General features: G+C 47.3%; 1 protein-coding gene across 2 annotated transcripts; it reads right to left on the bottom strand.

Annotated features, from left to right (window-relative positions):
* Positions 1 to 10,955: 10,955 nt before the first annotated feature.
* Positions 10,956 to 23,203, bottom strand: LOC144103931 (atlastin-1-like). Of its 2 annotated transcripts, XM_077636653.1 has the most exons (9): positions 23,056 to 23,202; positions 14,604 to 14,931; positions 14,333 to 14,545; positions 14,058 to 14,276; positions 13,828 to 13,992; positions 13,194 to 13,250; positions 13,066 to 13,137; positions 12,863 to 13,006; positions 10,956 to 11,176 (listed from the first exon to the last, which is right to left on the bottom strand). In XM_077636653.1, exons 2-9 carry the CDS (start codon positions 14,922 to 14,924, stop codon positions 11,096 to 11,098), a joined length of 1,272 nt encoding a protein of 423 aa, XP_077492779.1. In that variant the 5' UTR covers positions 14,925 to 14,931; positions 23,056 to 23,202; the 3' UTR covers positions 10,956 to 11,095. The 2 variants fall into 2 exon arrangements, with proteins under 2 accessions (XP_077492779.1, XP_077492778.1); XM_077636652.1 differs by lacking the exon at positions 13,828 to 13,992 and having other exon boundaries at positions 23,056 to 23,203.
* Between the last annotated feature and the right edge of the window lie 74 nt (positions 23,204 to 23,277).

Raw genomic sequence — 23,277 nt, forward strand, 5'->3', positions numbered from 1 at the left:
ATGGGTTTAACGTCCCAAAGCAACTCAGGCTGTGAGGGACACCGTAGTGAAGGGCTCCGGAAATTTCGACCACCTGGGATTCTTTAGCGTGCACTGACATCGCACAGTACACGGGCCTCTAGAATTTCGCCTCCATCGAAATTCGACCGCCGCGGCCGCGATCGAACCCGCGTCTTTCGGGCCGGCAGCCGAGCGCCATAACTACTCAGCCACTGCGACGGCCTTCATCGCGCTTTTATCGAGCAGTCCAGAGGTAACAAGCGTAGCGGTATGTTGTAATTAGAGATACCCTCAATAATGTTGGCTGTGCTCGGTGTACTGGAAAATGATCACTGATTAATATAAGATCGAGGATGCTATTTGCTGAACCTTGTTCACGCGTCGGTTCTAGGATCACGTCGATAAAATTAAAGGGCAGTATTAGGTCAAAATTAGCTCGGAAAGATGATTGTGTGCGTTCCATAGTTATGCAGTCCACGTCTGGAATGTTTAAGTACGCCATCAGGATGATTCTGGATTTCCAAGCATATCGCTGAAGGAAGTCGTGAATGCAGAAATGCACTCATCTCCTGAAGAGGAGCTCCTATACAAACAACCAACAGGAGGGTAGTGTTGCTGCAAAGTTGTTCGCAAAATACGCTTTCAGTGCCTGACACATCTCGGAATATAACAAACGGCAGTCTTTTCTTTATCAACAAAGCCACACCACCGCCACAGGAGCCTGCATCTTTCCGAATGACTGAGTAGTTAAGTGGTACGATGCCATGGCTTGAAATATCAGGTGAAAGCCAAGTTTCCGTGGCGGCGACTGTATCAGGTTCCCGATGAATCAATTGGTTTTCTAAAGATTCTATTTTGTTTAGTAGGCTGCTTGCACTTACATTTATGATGATCAGCTCTTTGGTCGTGTTCTTCCTCGTGTCGTTGGCGGGCTCATTTTTTCAAGTAAGGCATGAATTTGGGCTAGTTGGTTCTTTCGATCAGTCATATTAAAACGGCGTGAAGAAGACAGGACAACTAGAAGTGGCATGAACAGGAACACATAAATCGCTTTGTGTGTTCCTGTTCGTGCTTCTTCTTGCTTTCCTTTCTTCTTCACGCAGTTTTAATATGACTCATTTTTTTGGCTTGTTTCCCCCTCCACTTAGTTTTTTCTTTCAGCTCAACCTTGTCGTTTTCTTTGTCATCCTAAACAAAGGCGCGACTGTATATGAATAATTTGTCGAAGGCAAGCGAGACTTTTTTAGATGATGTTTTCCACTTTTCCAGGGCTTTTTCCAGAGTTCTCAAAATTTTGGAGAGAAGTCTACCCTAAGACTTCGTAACTTTAAGTTTAGAACCTTGTTCCAGTACTGTCGATTTGTCACGGAAATCAAGAAGATTAAAAATTACGGCGGCCTTTTCTTTTTAGCTCGCGGCCTGCCTAACTGGTGAATACGTTCAATGTAGATTGGTCGATCTTTCGGGTATATTGAGTGACATTTTTGTTTCGCGTCTGCTCCAGAGTTTTGCTTTTTTCTTCTGCTTTTGGTAGGCCATAAACAATTAAGTTCTCCCTGTCTTCTGTTCTCAAGACCATTATTTTTTTTCATGGTTCCTGTTACGCGACTAATACGAGAAATCTCAGTTTGACAAGACTGGACTTTAGTTTCTCAAAATGTTATGGCATCTCACCTGTTTTGTATGTATGCGAGACGTTATTCTTTTATTTCTTGGAAATAAGAAGCAATATGTCTCAATTTTTGAGCGATTAGTGCCAACTCAGGGCCGGGATTTGTTTCGTCGTCCCCTAACGACAGTATAAGAGCTTCCATAGGAAGCAGCAACATCAAACACTACATGCAGTAGTCGCGGGCACAGCATCACCACCAAGAAGCGGTTGCCAGAGCGGAAGCATTTTCCAAAATGCCTGCTTTGACGTGCACAATGAAGACGAATGAATAAACGCATCGCATGCTGGTAGTTCCGCATTGCCAACTTAAGTTGGTGAAAGATTTTGATGACGTTGATGAGGGGTGCGATCGAATTTTTGTCCAGTAAGGTTAAGGAGCGCTCTATTGCTAACTCCGTCTAGACCCGGAGCCGATTCGGTCTTAAGTTTGGCTATTTCCACTTTCATTTCCGATTCGCTTATGGGCTCGTCCAGCTTTGGGTTGCCTGCCCCTGTGTAATCGGAGAGGAGTTCCGCGCTTGTGCCCCCCCCCCCCCATGTATCTTTCTTGCATCTCCCTCAACACCTCTTCCTTTGAACCATCGTATTGGTTTGGATTTTGTGAAGGTCGCGCCTCTGCGTGGATTCGCAACCGTCGGGGTCTGGTCAGCAGCGTAGCAGGTGCCATGTTTTGCCCATCTCTAGGCTGCCTTCCATTCTATTACTGGTGGACTCCCAATGCTTCTTACAGAGAAGGATCGCGTGCTCCTCAATCTCCTTTGAGGACACCACTGTGGGGATAGCGGACAGCTGCCTTGTCCACATATGGGAAGCCAATCTAAATATGAAAAAGGGGGTCCAAAAACAGAAGCAAAATTGAAACCTAAAGAGAAGGATTTGCTTTGCATGGAATAACATTTCGGCTGGGAATTGTGCACAGGTTCGTTTGTTGGAAAAGTTAGCTGATGCGGCCTTGGCTGAAGTGAGAATTCACTGCATATGCTCACGCCTGGTGAAGATGTCAAACCAAACCGAAAAATAGAAGTTTTAATGTGTAGGAAACCCAATAGTTTTTCTCTGCGCCAGTGACAACTTAACCGGAGCGCTATTTGTTTAAAAGGATGTGTTTCTGAGCTAGTTGGTGGTTTAATTGTTAGTCAGCATTGTAACCGTGTCATTTTTATTGTGTGGCGTTTACTTGTTGCCTGCAGTCCTATTGATAATTTTTTGCTCTGCAACAATTTGCCATGTATTTTTTTCTTTGTTACATGCCTGTATGCCACGTTACTTTGAAACCACACATCTCTGTTGACACAAAGGTTTTCAGTCTGCAATCCTAGAGTGCCTACTGCGTTGCGGAGACATCGCACACCGGCTCGGTAAAAAAAATCGCAGTGGCTTAGCTCGGCTATGCCAGGATGTATGTAGCGAAAGCAAGTATGAAACTCCCCGGTTGGCCTTGTTCATATATTCCACAATGTATCAAGTACAGGCATAAACGTCCAGTGTGACCTGTAGGTCCATGTTTGATTTCAGCACCGAGGCTATCCAACGATTGAAGGGGTCGAGTCACTCGTACGCCTATTCTCTAGTCTAACGGCACGTTGTTCTTCGGTTTCTTGATCGTGCCGCTGAAGTCTCTTGATCACATTCCATCGTTCATCACAGGCCGTCTTCAGTGAAGCAGGACTGAGGTCTCTCCTCCGGCTGCTGTCGCTGCCGCTAGCGGTCGAGACACCGGACGTTAAACGGACCTGCCTCGCGGCGGCATATAACGGCGGCGTTTAGCCACTCGTTCGGCGCACTGTTCGTCTGTTTCCTGGGCGGTTCGTTTCCTCTTCATCTCTATACGTTGCCGATTCCAGGCCTCCTCCAGCTTACCAGAATTGTCGCCGTCCATACTGTCGCCTCCACTGTGGTGTCGGCGCACGCCAGCTCTCTCTTTCAATCCTGTGACATCCTAACACGCATGCGACGCAGCTGTCGAAGCGAGCGGAGGCGAGCGCAACGATGAGGAACGCGGTGTCACGTCCTACCAATCGGCGGCGGCGGCGAGCGGCGCGGTGTGATGTCATGCCAGATGGCGCGGCGAGCGCGCGAAGCACAGTAACCAGCTGCGGCGAGGCGCGCGTTGTGACGTCACGTGCCTCGATGGAGTACCGCCACGGCGAAATCGCGAGTTTGCGGCCAATAAAGCTTTCGCTTCAAAAAGGCATGCCTGCCGGTAGGGGAAATAGATTTAGCATACTGCGATCCGTTTTCCCGCGCCGCCAGTGTGCACGAGCTGATTGGACCCGACGAGCCTAAACCTTACCCTGCGCTGCCTAAGGGATTGCCTAAGCTGACCACTGTTTGGGCCACAAGCCTGCCCTAAGCCGCACGTCGTATATAATGTCTTGAATATTTGTTAAACAGCTGACAGAGCGTGTGGTACCCGTGTTGGAGAACTGACACGAACGGTAAAGTGCAAACGCAGCAACTCCAGTTGCGGCCACTTAAAACGAATGCTCGGCTAGCGCGAATGAGGCCGTCAAGATAGTTACGAGGCGCATTATGTCTATAGCGTATACTGGAAGAGAACTAACATCCCTGGACTCTGTACTCGGTTGTAACAAACATGCAAGTGCGAGATCCGCGTTCGGGAACGGACTGCGCGGCCGCTTCTTCAACGCGGACGCTCGTACATCTCCGAACGAGTTCCGCGGACAATGTAAACAGCATGAGCGTTACATAAATGCAAAAGAAAGCAAGAATAAATTGTCCAAGCAAGTTCATCATCACCATGTATAGCACACACTTAGATTTCACTGCAAGGTAAGACTGTTAGGTAAGTACTATCGGTAGAATGCGTTTACAGGATATTTTTGCGCAGTCAGATAAGTCATACAGCGCGTTAATGGTCTGAAAGTGTGAGGTGACGCAGATGCTCCTTCAGGTAGTAACAATAACAGGCGACTGGGTCATGAACCGGCGCTACAATTATTTTTTTCCTGGAAACACGCATCCCGTATTTGTTTCCTACCAGCAGCAATCTTGAGAGACGTATTCGGAGGAGAAGGAGATACCATGCGCAGGAGGCGTCCGGTAATTCGGTGTGTGCCTCCGCTAATGCCTCTTCGGTATGCTAAAAAGATCTGACATGGATGGGGCAGGCGGGACCACTGTGCGTGCGTGCCCGCTAAACTGGCATACGTCTTCAGCACACCGGAGATGTATAAGTGGAGACGTATATCGGTTTAGTAAAGCAGAAATTTGGGCGTGTTGGTACTGGTTGGTAGCTGCGGTATACCGGTTTGGCGGATGCCTCCAGCGCATGCGCAGCGGCACTGGTGCGGTCAGGCGTAACCCCTACGCGAATATAGCGGTATACGTCTGCGCTAATACGTCTCCGGTATGCTATAAGAACCATTTGTGAGATGCCGTATGTACAGAACATGTCTCATCTTTATGTGTGGAGTTTACAACGCACTGCCATTTGCGTCGTAAATAAACTCGACCCTCGATCCCGTGACACTCACGGCTATCCTCGTGCCCATGAAAGCTCAATTCTAAAAACACGCAGGCCTCTGCACGTCGATCATCCTCATCTCGATGCGTGTGCTGCTAGCACGAAAACAGAAACACGCGCAAGAACTTCCCCGGACCGATGATGACTTGCCCATATGGTAAAGCATACCATAGAATCCCGCGCTACGGAGTTACTTTTCACTAACCCACTTGCTTCGAATTTTGGGACATATTTAATTAATGTAGGTTGACGATCGTATATATTATAAGTGGGCTTCAACGAACCAAGTCATTTAAAACGGCGGCAACAAAGGTGATGTGTTCCTGAAGAACCGGTGCACAGTGCAGCCAAATTCCAAAGTAGTTAATCTGGAGCAGTGTTACGCAATTTTACTAATTTCTACAAGGAGGATACAGCTTATCTGTTCAACCATAGATTGGCGAATTTAGTGCAACGGTGGCATCAGAATTTTGCTGAAGAGTGTATTATATCCGAAACGAAAGCGGCTTTTGGGCGCAAAAAGATTATTGTATTGTCATGTTTTGTTATTGCCAGGCTGTTGCTAATGAAAGAAGCACAATTTTCTAGGTTTTGCTCATTGACTGATAAACATTCTCAAGCACTCTTCGTTATTACACATAATTACGCACCAAATAGATGCCGCTCATTAACAACCTCCGCCCTTTCACCCTGCAAATGCTTAGCAAGTACTTATGCCCTCCGATGGATGCTTTTGTAGTAGTACTGCGGAAGAAGATAGCAGTGGTGGCGTTGAGGTAAACAATCGGCCTCGCATGAAAGAGGAGACTTCGGCCCTAATAACCATGCCACGCAATTTTCCACTATATAAAACCGAATTCGCAGAGACACCAATTGCACCACTATATTTTGGCAATGCGATATCATTAGAAATAGTTCAAGCTTTTATTTGAAGTGACGTCACGAGTTACGAAGTGACGTCACTTCCCTACAGCCAATAGGCGATTTTTATGAGCGGCGCCACATTTTTCGCGCAGTCAGAATTCTAACCCTATTGCATTAAAAATGCTGCCTGTCGATGGAATTAAATAATCAGGGCTGGGGTTCAGTCTGATCCAGGCGCCTAGAGCCGACCAAGAATTGCCGCACCAGAACAGCGTTCGGCCACCCTGGTGCAGTAGGACACTATCAGCACCTTCGGAGCAGCAGACAAAGCCGGCAGTCAGGCCAGTGACGCAGCGCATCTCTGGCTTTGGACAAGCCACTCCTGAGACCTGGCAACCTGTGATGCTCGAACCTTGTCCAATTAGGTAAGTATAGCATAGGTCTTCAAAGACCTGATTGGCATTCAATGGGACGCCATAGGACCACGTGGAACCAGGAGTACAGATGCAGCATTTACAGAGCTAAAGGATGAGCACGTAATATATTATCGCAGTTTACCAGAGAAAGGAGCATTAGGCGTGAGATTACTGGACAGATCGCAGCCAGGCGGAAGCAATTCTGCGTTGCTCCTCACTCTATTGGCTACTTACCATGCCGCACCTCAAAAGTTCGTCGTCAGCTGTAAAATTACCACGGCCCAGAGCGGCGGGTATTCTGTTTGACGACCGCAGAGCACTCGTGTGGCTACGCCGCCGCTGAGTCATTTAGTTCTTTGTTGGCGCATGGCTGCCAAATAAACAGCTTCTTTTAGAAGCCCTCCTCGCTGGTTTCTCGACTGGCGGACTGCTTTAACCACTACGGGACATTTGGTGGAAGTGCTGATAGATATTCCTCTCGCCCTCACCGCCTGAGATATACCAAAGCAGCCCAAACCGTCCCAAAGAAGATCCCGGGAAAGTCAAAGAAGCCGTCCCAACCGAAGACGAACTGCGAAACAGCCGTCGGGTCACGGCTTCGTCGGGTCACGGCTTTGTAGACTTCGTATGTTGGTTTTCCGAATGTTTGCTAGAAGACATCCCATGCATAAGGCCTTGTACAGCTGCATCATCGACCACACTGACGAACAGTGCAATAAAAAAAAAATGGCGGTAGTTTAGCTCTGGTTAAACCTCGAGTGACGCAACAGCTACAGCTGGCCGAGTGGAACTTGCTCATTTGAATTGCAAAGTCAGTCTTTCGCCGCTCCGTTTCGCAGGGCGTTCCTTCTTCATCTTCGTCCCACTTGACACGGCGCATGCGCACAGCTGAGCTCGGTTTCGCCGGCCCGCCGCGCCGCCCGCAGCAGCAGCTGCTCCGCATGACGTGGATGGTCACGTGACCAACCACGTGTCGAACCACGTGACCAGCCGCGCCGCCGGGAGCTGCTCCGCACCCCGTGGCCAAACACGTCGCAGCTACCGCCACGGCGCCGCCACGCTGAGGGCCCGAATAGCTACATAACAGTTTGAACCTTAACGCTGACGGAGCTGGTTCTTCCTCACCTTAGCTCCGACACCATCATCGAGGGGAACACGGAGTTGCCTCTAGTGGAAGGAATTCATATCACAAGAGGCACCCGCGATTTCCGCTGTGGCTTAGCTGAAGTGTTGCTGACGAACTTCAGTGCTGAATATCGAGCCGTCAAAAAAGGAACGACGATCGCTTTTTAGACGAATTATCCGACGTTTACGACGCCTTCGCCCTTTCCAATGGAATCCCAATGGAATCCCAGAAAATTGACCTAGGTAGGGAATACCCCACCCCTCTCTTCGAGATAAACCCACCCTTGCTCTGGAACAGACAGGACCAAAAGTGCAGTCTGCTTCAAAGCTACTGCGAGTGCTCCTCGTCATCGCCGAAGGTCCGACAAATGCCGATAGCCAAACATCGCATTTTAGCCCACCAGCACACCCGAATTCTAAGCCAAAGCACCTACCGTGTGTCGCCGCGTGAATGTCAACCAATCCGAGACCGAGTTAAGGAAGTTCTGTACGGTGATGTCACCCAGCCATCGGAAAGCCCATGGTCGTTCTCGTGGATAAGGATGTTACTCTCCGGTTTTCTGTCGATTACCGCCGATTGAACAGCGTAACCAAGGAACCTGTCTAACCACTTCCCGGAATCGACGATAGCGTATACCGCCTCTGTGATGGGAAATCGAGGTGGACCAAAGAGACCGTGAGAAAACCGCCTTCATAACCCCCGACAGACTATACGACCTCAAGACAATGTCATTGGGAGTTTTTGCAGCGATAGCTGTTCGGCGCCCGTCCCTGGCTTTCTCGTCACCGTCGGCGCAACCGATGGGTGCGTTAATGTCACGGTGGCTTAACATTCATGTAACGTGACCTTAAAGTCACGGGCAACCTGGGTCACATAAGCCTACGGATGTCTCTTTTGGAACAGCTGCCTGCCAGAGCAGGGGTGCGTCACTTGACCTCTACACCAGTGTGCCAGGAACATATCCCAAAAACTAAATGCCTAGAAAGCTTTTGCTGAACATCGCGTTACAAGTCGTAACCACCCAGTGAGGTTTTTCTGCCGCAATGACATTCCAGCATGTATTGGACACAGCACCAATCGGCTTCAAGTGGATCATTTCTCTGCTATACTTATATGCCGTCGTCGTGTTCTCTTTGAGCTTTGACGATCATTGAAAAGGGCTTCGAACCGTGCTAGAGGCAATCAAGTCATCAGGGCTAATCCTGAAGGCAGAGAAGCTGTAGTTTTTTGCGCACATAGTAACCAACGATGGAATACAACCCGGCCCACAGAAGGGACTGCGCGCGTATTACCCACGATTTTTTGAAACCTTTCATGCATTGCCGGACACTTATCGCACCTAATGAAGTCGGGTATGCCATTGCAGTACGAAGCACCGCAACATGAGGCATTCCAGGAAAATAAGCCTCGCTTGCAGTCACTGCCCATGATTAGACACCACGAAAAGGCCGGAACCGAAATTCATACACACGCAATCGGCGTGGGTCTAGGCGCCGTTTTCGTCCAGAAGCAACAAGGCCGCGAGAGAGTAACTGCGCACGCCAGCCTCGCTTTAGCAAAGGCAGAAACGAATTAGTCCACGACATGGAACGAGCGCCTTCAGAGAGTGTGGCCACGTAGAAATTCTGCCCGTACTTCTGCGATAGGCCTTTCGAAGTTCTGACTGGCCATAACGCGCTCAACTGGCTAACCACCCTGAAGGGCCCATCTGTCCGCCTCGCTCGATGGAGCTTACGACTACAGCAGTTTGACGTCACCGCCGTTTACAAGTCATGGCGCGAGCACTCTTACGCCGATAGCCGGTCACGAGCCCCCGTAGATGCACCGCCACAAGACGACGATCACGACGCCTTCCTGGGAGCTGGGACGCATAGTCCCGGTTCCAAGCAGGCTAAATGCCTTTTTGTAGTAGGTGGATGCATAAATGACTCCTATTGTGTGCCCAGTATGCAGTTTACAGTGTGTATTTGTAAACGCTTGTTTCTACTGGGCTTAAATGGCTGCTTTTGTAGGCCGTTTATATTTGTAAAAATTAGAAAGCACTTTAATAATCGTAATCAACAACTGGTAAAATATCAGCATGCGATCACTGAAACTAGCTGGCTTGCTTCTGGCTGTATACAATTCAACGAGCATCAGTGGACAGCCGTTCATAAAACCAGGAGCAATTCATCTTAAAAACACTGGATTCGTAAGAAAATGGGAGAAAGGAAGACTGTTTAGCGTTCTCAACCTGATCTTCTGCACTCGCTATGATCGCGTACTCTTCGCATATAGACTTATAAGGGACGCGGAACGTAGTACGTCAACGTGATACCGTAGACGCCAGTTACGCCATCGACAGAAAACTATACGAGTATGCTGATTCCGCATGGGCGGTACGTCATTCATCACAGAGATTAATAATTCTTGATGCTAATAGCTCCGAGTTTCAAGCAGTCCTCGTGACCACACTCCTTGACATGTTTTCATCAAATGAGGTTTGAAAATACCTACCTGGCTGTATTAAATAGACATAAATTTCGGTTCGGCCATATTGCTTTCTATTTAAAAAATGTGCCTTTTTATTGTCTGTCCACCCTTTCGCCTAAGTATTCTTCTGAACGCGGAAGTAAGAAAGGAATATTTCATGTACGGATGGCGAAGTAATCCATGATGTCTTGTAGCCTTAAGACTGTCGTACTGCGGAGTATTGCGCCAAGATGCTTGTTTACTTTTTAGGGGTTGTTTGATAATATAGCCTCCTTCAATTTAGCTTAAAAGCAAATAGAAGTGTTTCTTGCAGAATGCAAAAGACCACTAAATCTCGAAATTGGGGTCAACGCCCAATGGCTGATAGCGTGGCAGAGATTAAGCCGATTTTCCGATACAAGACTTGGCGAGCATTCTGAATTTAGCAACATTGCAATTTCAGCCCCTAAATCGACGAGATTGTGCGTTCACAATCATAATCTAAGAAAAAATGCCTACCTTGGAACCCGTGAAATTCCGGAGCTAAGGGAAGCACTATTTCATTGTCATTGCTTTACACTGAAAATTTCACGCAAGGCATTCTAGCGGCGTCTTTGGTAAAGTCCTAATACAAGGAGTAAAACCTATGATTTTTTTCAAATGTGTTCTACTCCATTATTTTACGAAATTGCTCCATTCTGCGCAACAATGCCTCCCGCCTCGTGGACATCTGAAGTCGGCCAAATACCAGAGTATGTGCGGTGATCATTTCAGAGCACGAACGTAACGCTGCTCAAACAGGACATCAAACACGGCGAGGAGGCGGCTTTAAGACTACTGCAATTTTATGTTAGAATCTGAAAGTGGTTTTTCATTAAAAAGTCTTTTTTTTTCAAAGAGACTTAGTAATAGGCTTACCTTAGAAAATAAAGAATCTCGTTTGGGCGCCCGTCAAGCTTCGGGAAGACTCAAGCCAATTTATTGCGATGCAGATGCACGTCTTCCGGTTTCGTTCTCCGATGCTTATTCACAAGTAGCCACAGTGGCTGTTTCGGCGTCAGTGGCTGGGTGGGTGAATTTCAGAACAGCAGGCAAAATGTGTCTGCCGGCTTTTGGTCCTCATTGTACCGGATATAATCCGAAAACTTCCTCTCTATATCCTGTAAAAAGGCCACGCAAGCACTTCTTAGGTGGCATGCCACCAGGCGAAGCCACAGAAGCTGTGTGCTGCGAGCAAGCAAGACACGTACGCACATCCTTTCGGATCACATGGTAGGTATTACTTAAAATATATCCTCAGTAAGCCCTTGCCTAACATAAAAAAGTTTGCTCACCCACCTAAACGCAGCTTCCTAAACTTCAAAAACCGCACACTAGACTGGGGCATTTCGTGCGCTCAGAGTATTGTCAGACGCTTTAGGCAGCTGCTATGTTCTGCGTAGGGCGATGAAAACTACGACATTTTTATCTTCAGAGGCCTTAGTTTCTGAGTAATAGAATTAAATTCTGAACTCCCACATGCTCGACTCAGACGATCATGAAGTTATTCAACAAAGCCTCCATGCGTAACAGTTAGATTTTACAACGAAGTTTAGTACCCTCGTGCTCAGGAAATGCTTTCGAGAAAAGTTGCGTGCATAAAATTGCGAAAAATATTATAACAAGCCGGTAATCAGAAGCCCTAAACACAACGCTTTTTCAGGAGTATCGCATCCTGTTGCTAACAGGATTGTTCTATATAGCACTTCCTTATTGCTGGCTTAACATGCGGGTAAATAGCTAAATATGGACGTTTTACTGCTTTTAACAATACAAAAGGCATAAAGAACTTCATTTAACGCGAGGCCCGGTGTGCACAGAGAGCTTTTTCCATAACATATCGTGGTGTGTAGTAACGTAACACCTGCATGCGACAAGTAAGAATGCTGTCATTTTTGTGATATTTAAACCTCCAGATGTGGGTACATTTACACATTGTGCCGAGTTTGAATACGCTTTAAAACCTTGTCCGAGAAAGTATGCGCGCAAGCATGCCCATATGTGACCATCTTCACAATCACTGACGTCAACTCTGATCCGATGTCGACACCACCTGATTTCAACTCCGAAGTATCGGCACATTTTCTAGCCTTTTTCCGCCAAGGCATACTTTGGTATGAAACAGGCACTCTCTTTAAACACTTGTATAAAGGAGCACGTCAGGTTGCTGAAGTTATTTTTCGGCCATATTCCTGCCACAAAACACCGCCGCAAAACAGTGGCAGGAAGATCGATGGGAGCAGCGCAGCGTCTTTTATGGCGCAAGGTGCCGGTCTTGCAGGAAAATTCGGGCGTCAATTGTTCTCAACTGCGTAAATGGATTTTAGAGCGCTGCATGAATTTTAGACGTTGGAGGTGTGGAACAGCTGCTGAGTTTCATTAAGTGATTTTTTTGATGCGAGGGAAAAGTAAACAATTAATGTGGGAAGCGAAAAATTTTCCGGAATCGGTAATGGGCGGTTGGCAGGATGTTGGTTGAGTGGAGACAGCATGCCACTAATCTTAAGCGAAGGTTGATTTCCCGCTGAGAATGAATTTTGTTTTCTCAGTGACACTGCATGGGGCCTTCGCTTTTCGTATCACAATTTCACTTAGGCAGCGCACCCCGACCAGCGAGCTCGCTGAGCACAGACTGTAGGAAAAGTCGAAGATAGTGCAAAAAAATATGGTCTGTAAGTGTGGCTAATAACCCGTTTTTTTCGCATGAAAAGTTACAGAAACAGAGTGAAATCATCACTGCTAGGTTACACTCTACACTTTGGCCCGTGTTATGAAAGCGAATACAAAATCTATAAAAGAGTACCTACCTCAACTAGCTTATCTCTGTAGCGTTTTTCCAGCTCTTTGCCACCCAGTTTTAACGTACTGTCAAATACATGCAATGCAGTCGCTCGTCGCTCTTCATGGCCGCTCCGGAACTCATTCTCACTCCGGTAGCCTCCGCGGCAAAACTGCGCCGTGCAAGCAGGTTGCTTTACCATAAAAATAGCCGCAATGATGACGCTCTCACCTGGTTCATACGACAGTTGTAGTGTTCAAGCGCATCCTTTGAGGCTGTTAGGTTGTTTTCCACACCAATTGCCTGCAAGAGGACAGAGCACTATAGAAAAGTTATGAAAATGCAAAGTCTATACTTACCTCTCGCAACGACATCGGCGAAGGGAGATTGCCTTGATGGAATTTGTCCGAGTAGACCTGAATAGTTACCACATTCGTTGTGAAGGGACAGCACAAGACAGTATCCGCAATTCATATGACTGACAGTATGAAGCGCACAATCCCTAAGCCGCTCGCTGTTTTTCGGCGCACTACTGATTTATAAGGGAACCCCTTTTGCTAAAGCATATTTGTACTTTCCGCACTCTGTAAGCTATCGGTAATGTCCCTCCTGAAATGGCAGTGCGTTTTGTATAAACATGCGAATCCGAAAACAGTGCGCCAACGTCAAGAGGCCAGATAGAGTGCGTATGAAAGATTATGGAAACTTTTGAATGGAAACGGTGACTAAAACTGGCGACATTCTTGTCCAGCGCAGTACTTTAATATGTTTTGCCGCTAAACTAACAGCGTGTGTACACTTCACGGAAGTGGTGCGCGCTGTGCTCAGCTGTTGGCACAAGCATTGCTACGTTGCACCCAGTGCTGCAATCTAAAGATACCTAAACATTCTACAGCTTACATGAAAGGTGAAATAATTACTTAAGTGAACTGTAGACATTGGAAAGGAACGAATATTCATTTCCGCCCCTTTAGTAGCTACGAACAGGCATACCTCAAAGAGTTTCCTGAGTTGCTCGCATGTGATTTCTCGACCATTGATTTTCTTGGTAGTAAGATTTTGCGGCGCCAGAATCAAAGCTACTAGTTTGAGTAGTTGCTCCTTGAATCCGCTATCTATGTCCGAAAGCTGTCCTTGAAACTCCGGATCCGTCGCCACCTGCACAAGGATCACTGTATTTGCTTGATCATGGTGGTGATGATGCTGCTGCGTGAGCTACGTACCTTAAGACCTGGATGAGGCATAAGGAAGCAGGCTATGTCATTGAAGTAGGACTTCAAATCTTCGCGCAACCCTTTGAGCTCCCCATTTTGACAGTCTGAAGTCGCCAGCCAATCATTCAGCTTTCTGCGTCCACCCACCTCTCCATACTCTGCTTCGTACGGATAGCTCCAATCTCTGATTAGAAAGATGAGCTTCTGGAAGGGCGCCTCGTTCACATCCTGCAGAAGGAAGAGGCTTTGTGATGAGGTGACAATTTAGTGCTCTGCATACGAACCTTCTGGGCCAAACGGCCATAGTCGCAGAACAAACGCAGATGCTGAAGGTCATTCTCTTGAATATTTTGCGAAAGGTTATAAATCTGTACTGAGCTCAACATTGTGCTCAAAGCGAAGAAAGTGGTGCATTCTTTCATTGTTGACTTGATGTCGAAAGTGCCCTGGGTGTCCATTAGTACCACAGCTATCTCTTTCCCCTGAGGCGTGGTTACCTGGAACAGGGCGCAAAAGAAAATTTTCCTCTCCTGTGCCCGCCAATGTAAGGCTTACCAGGAAAACTTCACTCCAAAGCAGTATTCCCGTAGTCTCCCTCTGGGATCCTCCGCGCCAACTGAAGCCACCCAGAGGGGCGCCAGATTCCTTCAGCCAGTCCCTTCTGCACTGGTTTCGAAGGTACAGTATAAAGAAGTTCAAAAGGAAGGACTTCCCCTTGCGAAATGGTCCGGCTACCGAGACCAGAACCACAGGCTTGTTCCTGACGTGGCTCGCAAGCAGTATTTGGTCAAGTGATGTTCCATTAAGAAGGAAGCTGCCGTCGCCTCTGGCGCTGAAGATTGTGAACGGTGCACCGCTGCGTGCTCTGTCCATCATTGTGAGCCTGCAGACAACGATGACGATTATGAGACATAGTGTGTTTAGGTACCTACCAGAATGCGAAGCCACTACTGAATATAATGTGCGCTGCAATGTTCAAGGACGGAGCAAGCAATTTTTCTCGTGAAGTTTTCTTGAAATGCAACGCGGGAGATTACTGCTTGGAAACCTTATGAAGCATAAAAATACGCCTCGAATGTTGAACCCAACATGCTAGCTGATATCCTACTAAATAAGCGCACTTAAAATCCTAAATCAGGCAAACTAATCTGAATGCAATAGATTAAGGTCAGGTACTCCTGGAACCGCTAGAAGTCCAGTTTTGAAACGAAGGGTTATTAGGCGATGTTTCCGTTTGATTGATTGCAGGGTACTCAAGCGATAGAACGCAAATTATGAGAGAAAAGAACGACATGTTTTCGTGTTCCGGCGTTTTTTAGTCGTAGGTCTCTTCTGCAAGTGCAGCGTGTCACATAACTCACAGAACCGGCTTACTTCGACTCGGCCTCTGACTTACATGTAACACAATGTTTAATGCTGCGTTAATTTGTGGTCGGAATACAGAAAATGAAAAATTTTGGTTACGTTGTCCCAAATAATATAACATGCTTTTCATGAATGCCGACACGCGTCCTAGGAATTCAGGGAGAAAAACAGCGAAATCCTCCAGGATGCGGTTTTTTGAAATAGTAGTATGCAATGTATCGAAATCATTTGCTGGGTTTAAAGCTTACCGCATGTTTGAATCCGTCCAAGCATTTAATATTTCTGAAGGTATTCTAGTCCAAACAAGGCGGACAAAAGGTAGGCACTCAAGGAAGCGCAATCTGTGAATTAAAGCTTCGTGAAAGACATAAGAGCGCATTAAAGCTTCCTGCTTCGAAGCAGTGCCAGTTACCTGCATCTATAGTAGCCAAAGTGACATGCACTTACAAACTGATGGGCAATAGCAAACTGACGTCGCCCTCAAGGCACTAAAACTCGGCTTTTAATATCAACGCAACCCTTCTTGTTTATGTTACAGATGTCTTAAGTGATCCCGGAGAGTTATTTTCCCGCTTACTCCTTAACAGCACTCTCGCTGAAATTCTGCCGCCCTTGCCTGGTGAAGAGCAAGCTTAAAAAGTCAGCAGCACGCAAACGTTGACCGGTTTCGTTGGACCAAGATCTCGGCGTTGCTACTACAAAGTATTCTGGGCTGGCTGGATAGAACAATGTTAAAGCTCTCTCCTCTGAGTCCATGCTCAAAAGAACGTTCTGCTCTAGTCATGAGCAACTAGAGGCACTTATCTCCAGCAAAGCAATGCAAGACTAGAAATTGCATATATAAACCAAGAAAGTACCCAATAACAAGAAACCACAAAATTGAAAACTAAGGTAATAAAGGGCCCAGCTGGGATAAGATGTGGCGCACCAGGGATGCCTTAGAGATGAAAGATAAAAAGAATTAATGAGATTGTGGTCCCCAACAAGACTATACCCAGCACCGCATTGAAATGCTAAAAAAACAGCGCTTTTCGTCCCACAAACTTTCGTGCTTTTTCCAAAGCCTCCGGATGCAGCCGTTCTTTGACATAATTTTATTCTTCTCTACGGCACTGACAGAAATGCAATCTTTATGCGTGATAGAAATTTTTGCAACTATGTTGAGGACGCATCCCAGCGTGAAGATATGTTCTGGCTAGTTTTAAGGATTTCTGAAAACGTTGCAAGGTTTGCGCTGGTAATTATTGTCTTGTTCATTGCATGAACGTGATGAGCACAGATTCCTCCACACAAACCGGACTTTCATACAAATCAGATTCTGGGTATTCAAGGTTTTTGTAACCACCACACATTTTCGCCTTACTTTATTTTCGCAAAGATAAATAAAAAAAAACAAGCACTTCAAAAATTTTACATCGATGGGCAGCCGCAGCTTGTAATTGTGTTCACGCGTTGGTGAACTCTCCGCAAAGCAGGAACCCTTTGAATGGTTTCCAAAAAAAGAAAAACCTTTATAAGGCTGATTTGTGCCCACTGAAATTGGATGCGCTCGACGGCGGCTATAGCAACGAACGAACCAGGCGCTTTGAACGTGTCGTTCAAAAATCGAGAAATGGACCCAGCGCTGCTCTGGAACGAGTTATATTGAAAGCAGGCAAAGAACATTCGAAATAACGCGTCAAAAACCACAGCGGCATTCTCGAAACTTGGAGAAGCAGTTGAGCGTGGCTGCGAAAATTAAAGATAAATCTTATCGCATCTCGTGTCAAAACGTCGCGCGCCAGCTGCTTTGAACACGTAGAAATAAACAATACGCAGCTGTGCAGCATTATTCTGCGCATGAACATATGGCCCACATATAACCCTTGTAAGTGCAACCCAAGCGAAGTGAACAAGGACTGAGGGAGGAGTCTCAGGCTGCTCTGGGCAATGCGTTAATCACAGGCAGGGGTTAAATATTCCGTGGAGGGAGTTCCGGTGGCAGAAGAGGATGCGATATGAGAATCGTGGAGGAATTGGGAGCGAGAAGTTGAAATTTAGAGTGCAGGTAGGACAGATGCTAAAGACCTATTATACCGGTTCACCTGCAAAACTCTGATTTCAAATGAATACGCCAGGTCAGCACAAAGTGATGCAGCGGACGGGGAGGGTGGAGAGATGGCGAACGTGGGCTTGAAAAGCTGTGTGTTCGCGTATGGAGCGCTGCGACAGGTGGCATACTTAGAGCATCCGCCTCCCGCATATGAGTCGGATGCACTAAACACGACGTCAACGGTGCGGCGCGCTTCAAAGATGAATACCCTCCTGAGAATTTTGCACCAGAGGCAGAAAGATAGAATCGTTCATGGGTAAGAAAAAAACAGCGGTCTTGATGCTTTCGAAATCAAGAACATTTAGTGTGTAAGAGGGGGTTGTGGTTCAGCAGAACTCGGGTCGTTCTGCTAAGGTTGCAAAGGTTCAGGCCAAGCGCACGGGCTGCGAGTGAGTTTCACACCTCTGGATCGTCTTCTTTTTCACACACAAGGTTCGCCACAATGAGCGAGCGTGGCTGCTGTGCTAAGTGTATTTACGCCAGTTTCAGGAACAACGCATTAAATAGATTCGTACAGGTGGGCCCGTATATTATATGCAGAGTCCCTGGAATGAAGTAAATTTCAACCCTTCGTGACCCGCCTCGTTTTTGAAGGTTCCTAATTAATTAACGAGGCGCTTTAAACCTTAGGTGGAGGAGCTCCAGCTACCGCAAATAATCCTTGATTATTGTAAAGCGCTTCGTGATCGAACTTAATTGGTGAAGTACACGAGCGAAAAACAGAGCGGAAAGAGATTTCATTCATCGGGCGTTTACACTCGCCACTCGATCAAATATTGTTCAAATACGAACTGATCGGCTAGATTTTACTGAGAATAAATATACAGGCTGCTCGTACTACAGAAACTCGCTGCGATTTTATCTGCACACAAAGCTCGACGCGTTCCGTGCTCAAGATGCCCGTGTGAACGGCCAGACTAGGCTTTTTAGTATGGGACTTCTCATCCATAGACAGGCGCCGTAACATATGAGCAAGCGGCTAAATGTATTGTACTACTGCAGCAACTTCCGAAAGAAACATGTACTGTGCGCAAGCCAGAACGAATACTGGTATTGTGCTTGTCTTTCCATCTGCCGCGCATCAAGCTATGTAAATATTTGATATAAAGGTAACTGGAAAGAAGAGCCGTGCGTGTGTACGTAGTCTAGGTCCGCATCCTTTGCGCTGTTTTAAGAAGTACGAGCAACCAACTGGCCGGCACCTCTATCGTTGTACGTTACAAGCCCCCTAAGTTGCAGTGTGGATCGAATCGAAAAGCGCCGGCATACTTGTAGGACAGGGAGCACGCGGGTTACAGCGCACTTGATACCGGCTCCGTGAAATGCCATGAAGCGGTTCCGACGAGACGAGCGCCGAGGGGAAAGCGGAAGAGGTGCGAGTTTCCGCAGTCGCAGCTTAGTCTGCCTCCGCCCAAGAATGTAGTCCAGGACGAAAGGTTTGTCGGCTAACCCCGTTTCACAAGTTATACTACCATTACCGCTTACACAATAGCTTGCTTCGTAGACCCTATAACACATCGTGTCGCATTCATCATCCTCACAAAGTTACGATCCCCTCATGCAAAACAGTTTCTTGCTTACACTCATTTATTCCCCGCAGTTCTGAATAATGCAATGATCTTCGGAATGAAATTACTGATATAAATAATTTTAGCAAAGTTCTGGCTTTCGTCGTATCAACGCTGACAGTTTTGTTCCGCACTGAATAATTTAGTGTCTATTTCCTAGCTACTATTGCATGTATAAATGCCGCCGCTTCTTTTTCACATTGTTTGCTGCGATGCCTGTAATGCGGTGAGGGTAAAAAGAAATAAAAAAATTCACTAATTCTGTAATCTAATTTTCCAGGCGTCAGATTCAGCTTCATATTCGACCAATCATGGTATCTCAAGCACGAGTCCAGCTGAAGTGCTTCGTATTTGGAAGCGGTGACAATAGCGAGAGCGCTTTCAATTCCGCATGCGGATGCAAAAGAAACCAAGCCGAACGGATATGTGAAGCGAGGTACTTGATTAAGCACTGTTTTTTTCCTCTCTGAAGGAGGTAGAAATATGCCCTAACGAAAAAGAAAGAGAAATTTTGAAGAATAAAGCAGCAGCCACCACCTGCACAAGCAAAGAAATTTTTGAAAAAAGAAAGCGAGGCTTGGTGCTTACATATAAAAATAGAGGTTAACTTTACCCTCATTGTGTAGGCGGAGGATTGCCAGTTTACACACTGCTTTTCAAGGAATTCTGAGTGCTCAGCAGTTATACCGCGTCGCAAAGTTTCCAAACAATTAAAAAGAAAGACTGCACAGGGCGATGCCACTTTTAGCTTGCGCGTCGGTTGAGTCACGCTGGATACGCTATCTCTGGGCCCCATAGACGGGGGAGTGATTCACCGCGCACAAGTTGTTTCTTATCAGGCTTCGGTACGAGTCGGACGGCGCCAGAGTGCTTTATCTCCTCCTTCCTAGTCAGAGACACAGAGCGCTGGAAAAGATATATGACTACACGACTTTTAAAAACGGGCTTTTAGAGATTGAAAAGCGGTTTTTTTTTTCGGATATGATTGTCGGCGGTGTAGCGATCAGAATACAGCTAAACCGTGCTAACTAGCCGACTAATGTTATATTTATATTATATTTCGAAAACACGGTAAAGCTCTGCTCTTTGGACAACCAAATTTTGGCTCTTTCGACGAGTTAAGTGCACTGGAGAGGTTGCTTTCTCTGCAAGCTTCTCGCAAGCGCGTGTAATTTAGGGCGATGTAGCCAGACTGTTGGGCCACACCACCGAGGGTGGCAGTGTTCTCGTAGTACTAAAAACTGATATGGATGTTACTTACAGTGGGCTTGACGCCTCCTAATAATTAAAGAGCCTAACAGTAATAGTTAAAAAGTTAACTAATCAATATTAGTTCAGAAGGCTCCGATCAGCACGTCTCAGCTGTATTCTGATGCGCAACATCGCTGACAGTGCTATGCGGGAAAAAGAGCTCTTCTAACTCAAAAAGCCTATTTTAAATCTGGTATAAAATCTCGATCAAAACACCCTGTATACCTGCCAACCTTCTAGCGCGTCATTTCTTCCTTATATCCCGTCTTTTAAGTCGCAGCTCAACGAATTGGTCATACAAACAGCGGAAATCACCGTGCTCACTACAATTACATTACAAAAAAAAACTGAGTGGTCACATACATTCAAAACTACAGAAAACACGCGTTCGTTGAATGACAACCTAACGCTTACACAAGGTGTAATAGATAGAAATTTATACTTTTGCGGCCGCCGCCGCGGCTCAGTGGTTGTGGCGCTCGGCTGCTGACCCGAAAGACGCGGGTTCGATCCCGGCCGCGGCGGTCGAATTTCGATGGAGGCAAAATTCTAGAGGCCCGTGTACTGTGCGATGTCAGTGCATGTTAAAGAACCCTAGGGCCCCCGCGGTGGCTGAGTGGTTATGGTGCTCGGCTGCTGACCCGATAGACGTGGGTTCGATCCCAACCGCGGCGGTCGAATTTCGATGGAGGCAAAATTCTAGAGGCCCGTGTACTGTGCAATGTCAGTGCAAATTAAATAACCCCAGGGCCCCCGCGGTGGCTGAGTGGTTATGGCGCTCGGCTGCTGGCCCGATAGACGCGGGTTCGATCGCGGCCGCGGCGGTCGAATTTCGATGGAGGCGAAATTCTAGAGGCCCGTGTACTGTGCAATGTCAGTGCAAATTAAATAACCCCAGGGCCCCCGCGGTGGCTGAGTGGTTATGGCGCTCGGCTGCTGACCCGATAGACGCGGGTTCGATCGCGGCCGCGGCGGTCGAATTTCGATGGAGGCGAAATTCTAGAGGCCCGTGTACTGTGCAATGTCAGTGCAAATTAAATAACCCCAGGGCCCCCGCGGTGGCTGAGTGGTTATGGCGCTCGGCTGCTGACCCGAAAGACGCGGGTTCGATCCCGGCCGCGGCGGTCGAATTTCGATGGAGGCGAAATTCTAGAGGCCCGTGTACTGTGCAATGTCAGTGCAAATTAAATAACCCCAGGGCCCCCGCGGTGGCTGAGTGGTTATGGCGCTCGGCTGCTGACCCGAAAGACGCGGGTTCGATCGCGGCCGCGGCGGTCGAATTTCGATGGAGGCAAAATTCTAGAGGCCCGTGTACTGTGCAATGTCAGTGCAAATTAAATAACCCCAGGGCCCCCGCGGTGGCTGAGTGGTTATGGCGCTCGGCTGCTGACCCGATAGACGCGGGTTCGATCGCGGCCGCGGCGGTCGAATTTCGATGGAGGCAGAATTCTAGAGGCCCGTGTACTGTGCGTTGTCAGTGCGTGTTAAATAACCCCAGGGCCGCCTCAGTGGCTGAGTGGTTATGGCGCTCGGCTGCTGACCCGAAAGACGCGGGTTCGATCCCGGCGGCGGCGGTCGAATTTCGATGGAGGCAGAATTATAGAGGCCCGTGTACTGTGCGTTGTCAGCGCATGGCAAATAACCCCAAAGCCGCCGCGGTGGCTGAGTGGTTATGGCGCTTGGCTGCTGACCCGAAAGACGCCGGTTCGATCCCAGCCGCGGCGGTCGAATTTCGATCTAGGCGGAACTCTAGAGGCCCGTGTGCTGTTTGATGTCAGCCCACGTTAAAAAACCCCAGGTGGTCGAAATTTCTGGAGCCCTTCAATACGGCATCCCTCATAACCTGAGTCGCCGATGGCAGAGCGGCAAGCCGCCGTGCGACTTACTGAAAGGCACTACAGACGTTGGCGGACTTCTCCTCTTTTCAGAGGTGAGTTGAAAAAACAGACGGGATCCGGAAATTTTAATTCGATTTAACAGGGAAATCGGCCGCACAGGACAATAATTTGAAGTTTCTGATAATGTTCGGAAAGTGTAGATCAAGTTCTCGTGGTAAAAAGACGATTTCAGGTTCCGCTTTAGAGCACCTTTAAGGCAAATGGTAGCGTATACCAAAAACAAAACGATGAGGAAGGAACTGCCATTTATCCGTAAATAATCCGTACTTTGGGCAAAACTTGGTAATGATTTGAAGCAAATCTCATTTCGTTCGCACTTATGACCGATTTGTTAGAAATATGAAGCCCTGGAATCTCATCATTTATCAGCCTGACCAAAAAAACGCCAATAATATCTTTTACAAGCTGATAAAGCGGGAAAATATGATTGTCGTTCCATAGTTGTATTAACTTAGTGTTCCATGAACTAAAGGTTAATATTCTCGTTGCGCGATTTTTAATGATTTGTAAGGAATAACGAGCGTTGTAAGTGTTTGGTTTGGTTTCTGGGGGTTAAACGTCCCGAAGCAATTAAGGCAATGTGGCCAGCCGTATTGAAGGACTCCGGATAATTTTGCCCACCTGGGACTCTTTAACCTCCACTGACATGAACCTCCACTGACTTAACCTCCACTGACAGAAGTGATAGAGCTGACGGAGCTTTGCATTATGGTGCCACCTGCGTACAGTATGCAATTATTGGACGTGCGACCGTTAGGCGGGTCACTAATTAAAATATAGAAGAAAAGCGGCCCTATTAGAGATCCTCGCCACACGTGCACATTAGATGTTACCTTGAACAGAATTCACGTCCGTTGCGATTTGCACCAGCAGCGGTTGAGCCCGGCGACGTCGAGCAGTGTGGTGGAGTGCAAGGGCGACAGATCGTCGTGCCTGCGCCGAAGATAAACACGCGCTTTTTCTTTTTATCTGAAATACGAGTTCCTGCTTTCGCCCCCTTGTATCACGTTTCCGTTCCACGGCGAATGAACACGGCCTGGGATTTCGCTCTAGTT

This window comes from Amblyomma americanum, chromosome 9, assembly GCF_052857255.1.
Source record: "Amblyomma americanum isolate KBUSLIRL-KWMA chromosome 9, ASM5285725v1, whole genome shotgun sequence".
In the NCBI taxonomy this organism is placed as follows: Eukaryota; Metazoa; Arthropoda; class Arachnida; order Ixodida; family Ixodidae; genus Amblyomma; species Amblyomma americanum.

Excerpts from the sequence above, each read along its gene's own strand:
- LOC144103931 (XM_077636653.1), bottom strand. The coding sequence starts at position 14,924 with ATGATGGACAGAGCACGCAGCGGTGCACCGTTCACAATCTTCAGCGCC. Across the intron at positions 13,251-13,827 it reads AACTCAGGAAACTCTTTGAG|GTCTACTCGGACAAATTCCA; the intron begins GTATGCCTGTTC and ends GTAACTATTCAG. Across the intron at positions 13,138-13,193 it reads CGCCGATGTCGTTGCGAGAG|GCAATTGGTGTGGAAAACAA; the intron begins GTAAGTATAGAC and ends GTCCTCTTGCAG.